Raw genomic sequence first — 8,091 nt, 5'->3', positions numbered from 1 at the left:
TAGGTTCAGCAGTTTTTGAGAAAAATACGGAAAACTACGGAACCCTACACTGAGCGTGGCCCGACACTCTCTTGGCCGGTTTTTTACTTATAAGTTAATTTTGAGTTAGGAAATAGATTACTTTTTTATCTTTATTGTATATACATATTCCTTATTACTTTGAGTATTTTATAATTTTATGTAATAGAAATAATGTTTTTAGTTAATTGTTTAAATAATAGATAGAGATAAAAAAAAATTAAAACATGACCGAAGATTGAATGGACAAAACACAAGTGCATCAGGACATTGATGTGCATCAAATATAACTGCGTATAGACAGATAAAGTCTAAGAAAAAAACGTACCTCAGTACCATACAGAAAAAGGTACGGTGGCCTAGATGGCATTACACCTTTGGGGTACGCTCAGCTAGATGGCGCTAATATTAATATTTGACAATAAATAAACAATCTGTATGAGGTAACTCACATATGTTTCCCAGGGGGGTAGGCAGAAAATATCACAAAAGTAGAACTTTATAAAGACTTTCTAGGAAAATTATTTTGTACTTGGCCGGTTTTTTTATTTATAAATTGGGTAGGCAGTTGAAGCTACTGATCGTTGCCCGTAACCGTATCCAATTGATTTTTAACCCCAGACGTAAAAACGACGGGGTGTTATAGGTTTGACGTGTATGTCTGTCTGTCTATCTGTTTGTCTGTCTGTCTGTGTGTGTGTGTGTGTGTGTGTGTGTGTGTGTTTATCTGTGGCATCGTAGCTCCGGAACGGATGAACCGATTTAGTTTTTTTTTGTCTGAAAGCTGAGTTAGTTGGGAGTGTTCTTAGCTATGTTTCATGAAAATCGGTCTACTATGTCACAGTCGGGGGTTTTTTTCAAAATTTTAATTTTGTGGTAAGGTTACTCATACTCATACTCATTTATTCATAATATTCTTAAAATATTACATGTCAACAACAGGGAATAAATTATTTTGTATCATCAATTCAAAACATATTTGTAACATCTATAAAATTAAGAGTCAATATTACAATAACAAATATTATGTAGGTTACATTTAAATACGTAATACGTGTTATTACGTAATTATGACGATCTCAAGCTTAAAGTTTTAAATCTTCTGCGGCTGTAATTAGCACTAAAATAAACAAAAGGTGGTAGACTACGTTCGCCGGAAGACTGGCTACACGCTGAGGGTGCAACAGCTGCAGTCGCGCCGCTACGTGCACTTCAGCTCGTTTGTTGTGCGCGTGCCGCGGCCGCTGCAGGACACCATCGCGAGCGCAGACTTCTGGCCGAAAGGTGTGGTTTTTCGGCGGTTCCGGGGCAACCTGCCAAATCCCATACCGGGGCAAACGACGCAACGGAGCCACGCTGTGACGTCATCGCCCAAATCAATTGTTTAATTTTATTATTGTTCTCTTTATTTTCTCTCTTTTTTGTTATCTAAGTTTCGTGACGCATTGGTTTTACTGCAATGTCATGTAAACATGTTTTTACTAATAAATAATAAATAATAGTAAAATCCATACAATCTTATCTTTACATCTCTTCTACAACTAATACATCTAATTATCTTTGTATTGAGATAACTTTGATATAACCCATGTGTCATATTTGCACAAAATAAATTATAAAAACTGAAATTTCACTGCGATTCAGTCAGTCCTAATGCGCATTTCCGCCAGGACTCAGTTTTAACTTCAAACTGAAAATGTGTCTTAAACTATTATATATTCTACCTTTACTTGTCAACATAGTTTACGGACATGGTCATACATTAAAGCAAGTGCTAATTCTGTCAAGACATAATATACGATCCCCGAGTGTCAATGCAGACACCATGTCATTATTTTCACCGAAAACTTGGCCAACTTTTACTGAAGATCCTGGCTATTTGACCGCAAAAGGGAGTGTACTGGAGAAAGCTATGGGGAAGTATTTTTCTAACTGGCTGATAAAAGAGAAGTTGTTAAAGAGAAATTCCTCCGAAGATGTATTTGTATACTCTAACAATATGCAAAGGACAATTAAGACTGCAAGGGCTTTTATTGAAGGCGCTGGTTTTAGCGTCGATGTTTATTATAAAAACACAACTGGTGAGGACCCAGTGTTTTATACAGTACTGAAAAATGATTCGGCAGAATTTATTCAAGCTGTCACTAACGCTATGGAGGCGAAATTGAAAAGCTATAATTTGACAGAAGCTTATCTTGCGCTAAATGAAATTGTAGATCTTGACAATTCGACGTTTTGCCAATATTATAATGTATGCGACTTGACGAAATTAACTAACGAAGTTAGTTTAGTCATAAATGATCTACCGGCTGTGAATGGCAGTTTACAATTTGGATATCTTTTTGTAGATTGCTTTTTGATGGCATATTACGACGGCAAGAGCCTGGATGAAGTAGCTTGGGGGAATTACGAACGAACGACCAATGGGAACTTATAACCAGAGTATTAGAAGATTATAAAGATGTGATTTTTAGAACTAAACCGACAGTCAAGGATCTGTCTTCACCTTTATTGGACTATTTGAGCGATGTGTTTGAAAATGGAACTAAGAAAATCTATGTTCTAGTAGGACATGATACGACAATAGGTGCGTTCTTGAGTTCCTTAAATTTCAAAAATTATACTCTGATTGGTCAGTATGAGAAAGAGCCTATTGGAGGGAAAGTAATGCTTGAGAAGTGGTACGACGGAGTGGAGAAGAGGGATCTGTTGAGAGTGCGCTTCGTGTATCAGTCCACGGAACAGATCAGAGATGGCGTTGAAGCTAGTTTGCTAAATCCGCCGCTAGAGGCGCTGCTTGAATTGGAAGGATGTGCTGTTGACAGTAATGGTTTTTGTCTGTGGGATAAGTTTATTGATATATTGACGACCAGTCGGGAGTAATGGATAATGTAATAACCCTGTCTGATAGTCCTGAGTTCGAATCCCAATATTTGTCTGATGAGCACAGATATTTGTTCCTGAATTTATGCGTTATCGGCCAATCAGAGACGTTTATTACAAACAATTGGTTGCTAGGTAATTCGATGTTGATACAACGGTGAACGACTATATTGACATTAATTTTAACTTGCATGAATGATGATATTTCCGTCCATTGATGATGAAGATGATGACTCGTAGAAAAAGTATATTGTATACAATAGTGATATAATTAAGCTTTTCACTCTCGTACCGTACTATTAGGCCACTCAGCAAGCTTCGTGGCCTAAACATGGTACTCGACTGAAAAGCTTTGTATTATATCACGATTGTATAAAACACTATTGCACCCGTGTATAACACAAAACTTTTCCCTTCACTATAGCGAGGAAAGTACAACGCAATAAACGAGTTTTCTCCTCACTAGCTCGGAAACACGTGTTTTGTCCTTTAATACCAGCGGGTAAAAACGCATTTTATCCACTAGTGGGTAAAGTAATTTGACCTTGAATAAAGTCAAATTGACTGCTTTAAAATTGATAAAAGTAGGTTAATCTAGTAATAAAGATGATTTACCACCTGTGGAACTACTGGAAGCAGTGATAAACGCATTTTTTGCGTTGTAGTTTCCTCGCTGTAGTGAGGGGAAAAGTTTTGTATTACACTCGGGTGCAAATGTATTTTACTTCTCGTGTGTTAAAAAACTCGCAAGTTCAGGATTCTATTCTCGAACCACTCGCTTCGCTCGTGGTTCAACTATAGAATCCTTTCACTTGCTCGTTTTTCAATTCCACACTCGGCGTTAAAATACAACTTTGCCCCCTTGTATAAAAAAATAACTAATATCGCTGCTTTCAGTAGTTCCACAGGTGGTAAATCGTCTTCATCACTAAATTCACCCACGTTTATCAATTTTGAAGTAGAAAATATTGTCTTCGGTTACCGCGATAGTTACTCATGAAGTAAAACTATGGAAACAGATTAAATAGCGTATAATGAATTTAAAATTGACAAAATTTCATATTTTCGACTACTACTTTTTATTGTTTGATTTGAAAGAACTCAATATTTAAAGATACACGTATTTTTTTATTTGTCCCAAAAACTGCTATACTCTGTCAACCAAGTCTGTCAGTAAATAAGAACAAAGAAAACTATATGCATCCTTTTCTTTAGGATGCTAGAGAAAAGGATACCTATAGTTTTCTTAGTTCTTATTTACTGACAGACTTGTTTGACAGAATATATTTTAATGCGAAAATCCCTTTTTATTACTACTTCGAACAGAAAGAGCGTAAGTTACAAACGTCAAGACACAGCTTTATGACGTCACATGTGTTGTTTCATACACCTAAGAAAACGACAAAGTCATTAGTAAAATAAAGTTTTAACAGTCAGCTTGAACAGTCCGAGATGTCTGACTGTCAAGTGTCACTGTCAACAAATATTGAATAACTACGAGCTATGGAATGTAGAAGTATAAGGAGAGAAATCTGTCAAAGTAGAACAGTCGAAAATGACGTGTCAAACCCTTATGTACCTGCGCTAAATTCATGGCAGACTTTAATATCAAACTATGAATACTCAGTTCTCTTTCTCATGATATATTGTTCCCTCTCTCTTTTGAGTAACTAAAAATATTTAAGTTATTGTCCCAAGGGCTCCAACTCTCCCTCTATATAACTCTGGCTCTTTTCTTTTTTTTCCTCCCTTAGGATTATAGCTCTCTCAACCGATCAAGAACTCGATAGAAAACGATCAAGACCTTCAAAGGAATTCTCTGCTCCCACAACCTAGACGCTGGCGAAATTGTCCCAATGGACAGATGCCATGAGAACTAAAAACTGAACTGAATTGCAGCGCCAACTGGTTTTACATCTGCACTTCTGAAACTTAAAGCTTTCGCTCCTTACCTCTAATCTCCATTACTCCATACTACTAGAGATGATAAGTGTCACAGTCAAACTCAAGTGACATCCCAACAGGAAGATTTTTTTGGTTATAGTGGCAGCTCTGAATAGTCTTGACTCAACTATGTGACATCACTTCCCCTTTAAACTATTTTTAAGAATTTTTTACTAAAAATAAGAAAAAAAAATATTAAAAAATATATTTTTGTGATCTACAGGCGTATATCTCGAAATGGTTTTCGATTTAGGGACATTGAACATTTTTAAATGTTGTCAATTCATTCCGACGTTTCGAACACTTTACACTTTACAGCGTTCGTGGTCAACGGGTGACTGAGGAAAAATTACAATGTGCAAAAGCTACCCACATACAAGAAATATTAACGAACCATGACCATAAATAATATATATTTCTAAGGCAGGTTCACACACTATAAATAAAGCTAGTTATACAATATTTAAAAAAATTACCAATACTATGTTAAAAAAACAATTAATCAATTAATCTACACAAAATTTACAAAAAACAAACTGCAAATGTCCAACACCATACAACACAAATGCCTCACAGTCTTCGTCGTGCTTGTTCTATTATCAGATATACTACTGGATCCCAAGCCGGTGGTAAAGTAAAGCCATCTTCTCTATTAAAATTATTATTTGTAGTTTGGATATTTCTTGATCTCAATGGCCTCGCGCAACATTCTGGGTATATACCGCTTCTCCTTAGCAAGAACCAGAGGCTTATCAAACTTTATAGCATGATTGACTTTATCCATGACATGTTCAGAGACTGCAGACTTTTGCCGACGGTGCTTGACATCCGCTATGTGTTTCTTCACCCGTGTGGAAATATTCTATTTCGCATGTTTGATGACTTTTCTTCCTTTTCATCTTCCCGGTTTTTTCTTTTGTTTCGCATCTGTATTAACATTAGATTTATGTACTTGTCTAGTCTAAGCATATTTGTATACCTACTTGTAATACCTAATACCTAGTGAAGTTAATTTCTATAAGATTTCTATCTGTGAGAACCTGTAATTGGCCTCCTGTCTCTATTGTTTCTGTTAACATGTTTCATGTTGGTTTTCCAATAAATAAATAATAAATAATAATAATAATACTTCGTTTCGTCTGTCCCACATATGACAGGCCGCACTCACAGTCTAGCCTGTACACTCCCGCATTTTGTAGAGGAGTTTGACATTTCACCGACCCCAGGAATTGTGACATCTTCTTCATATAGGCTTGAAATAAGTTTTAATCTTTGGTCGGTAGTGACCCTGCCTGCTAAGCCGCGGTCCTGGGTTCGAATCCCGGTAAGGGTTATTTGTGTGATGAGCACAGATATTTGTTCCTGAGTCATGGATGTTTTCTATGTATATAAGTATGTATTTATCTATTTAAGTATGTATATGGTCGCTTAGCACCCATAGTACAAGCTTTGCTTAGTTTGGGGCTAAGTTGATCTGTGTAAGGTGTCCCCAATATTTATTTATTTATTCTCCTTGATTAAGTAAATAGAAATTATGTTTAAACATAACTACTGTCCATATTTTTCTTCTAATTATGTGGCCCTTGATTTCGTGCACTGCATAAAATATTTTATTTTAAGTATAGTAAACTAGCCTGTACTGTACTCGATCCTCTTTGGTAATTATGTTTTTTTTTTATACTATGTCGGTGGCAAACAAGCGTAAGGCCCGCCTGATGGAAAGCGGTCACCGTAACTCCTTAAATACACAGTAAAAAGGAGTGCACAAGTTCCAAGGAGGGTTCGGGTTGCCGACGACTCAAAGGACAATAGACGGAATAAGTCAGTTCCGTAAGTCCTCCCGTCATCAGCACACCGCACCCTCCGCATTAGATTTAAGAAAAGATTAAATAATTACGGAAAAGGTTGAAATTTTACTTTGTTCCCAGCGTCAAGCGGGCGACGCCAAAGTTCAGACGACGATCGGAAACCAGGCGTCGACGACGATATGTGTTCCGAGGGCTCCGCACCTGCCACTGAGGGCAAACTGTCTACCGAGGAACTTTTGGCTGAAGTAAGTTTCTGTTTTTGAACCCCCAACGCAAAAACGACGGGGTGCTATAAGTGTGACGTGTCTGTACTGTCTGTTTGTCTGTCTGTCTGTCTGTTTGTCTGTCTGTGTGTGTCTGTCTGTGGCATCGTAGCTCCCGAACGGATGAACCGATTTAGATCTAGTTTTTTTTTTGTTTGAAAGCTAAGTCGGGAGTGTTCTTAGCCATGTTTCATGAAAATCGGTCTACTATATCGCGGTCGGGGGTTTTTTCAAAATTTTAATTTTGTGATTAGGTTAGTTTAACCCCCGACGCAATAACCTAACCACAAAATTAAAATTTTGAAAAAACCCCCGACCGCGACATAGTAGACCGATTTTCATGAAACATGAATAAGAACACTCCCGACTAACTCGGCTTTCAGACAAAAAAACTAAATCTAAATCGGTTCATCCGTTCTGGAGCTACGATGCCACAGACAGACAGACAGATGCGTCAAACTTATAACACCTCGTCGTTTTTGCGTCGGGGGTTAATAACGACGGGATGTTATAAGTTTGACGTGTCTGTCTACTCTCTGATATCATCGTAGCTCCCGAACGGGTGAACCAATTTAGATCTAGTTTTTTTTTTGTCTGTAAGCCGAGTTAGTCGGGAGTGTTCTTAGCCATGTTTCATGAAAATCGGTCTACTATGTCGCGGTAATTTTTTCAAAATTTTAATTTTGTGATTATCCAAATTTAAAATACCGTTTTATTCAATAGGCGGCCATGAGAAGCGCCCTAGCGGCCGAGAAGCAAGCGGAAGCCGTAGCTCAAGGAGTGGAGTTGCTCAGAGACCTGGTGGCCATATTGCGGGAGAGACCTCTCGCCGCGCCCTCACTGCCGCCCGAACATCTTATGCACCATCACCACAGGCTGTAGCGTATGCTATAGCGTGCTGTAATGTAACACTACAGTATGAAGGCTGTATAGATACAAATAATAAAGACATAATTATAGAGAGCCTGCGATGTCCCACTGATGGGCAGCCACCCTGCATAACTCGGGCGTACGAGTTGTTGTTAAAAAAAACAAACAATATTTTATTTACAAAAAAAGGTATAAATTATGTGACAGTAAAGAAAAATTATATCACCTTTTCCGACTGTTTTAAACAGTATGCAAATATTTAAAAAACCGGCCAAGTGCGAGTCGGACTCGCCCACCGAGGGTTC

General features: G+C 37.6%; 1 protein-coding gene across 2 annotated transcripts; it reads left to right on the top strand.

The window, feature by feature from the left end:
- Window positions 1-1,680: 1,680 nt before the first annotated feature.
- On the top strand, window positions 1,681-7,880 carry LOC125240293. 2 transcript variants are annotated; one of them, XM_048148163.1, is made up of 3 exons: window positions 1,681-2,842; window positions 6,774-6,898; window positions 7,640-7,880. In XM_048148163.1, exons 1-3 carry the CDS (start codon window positions 2,686-2,688, stop codon window positions 7,796-7,798), a joined length of 441 nt encoding a protein of 146 aa, XP_048004120.1. In that variant the 5' UTR covers window positions 1,681-2,685; the 3' UTR covers window positions 7,799-7,880. The 2 variants fall into 2 exon arrangements, with proteins under 2 accessions (XP_048004120.1, XP_048004121.1); XM_048148164.1 differs by having other exon boundaries at window positions 2,704-3,036.
- Window positions 7,881-8,091: the final 211 nt, after the last annotated feature.

This window comes from Leguminivora glycinivorella, chromosome 27 (assembly GCF_023078275.1).
Source record: "Leguminivora glycinivorella isolate SPB_JAAS2020 chromosome 27, LegGlyc_1.1, whole genome shotgun sequence".
Taxonomy (NCBI): Eukaryota; Metazoa; Arthropoda; class Insecta; order Lepidoptera; family Tortricidae; genus Leguminivora; species Leguminivora glycinivorella.
This window is presented reverse-complemented; position numbering and strand designations above follow the sequence as displayed.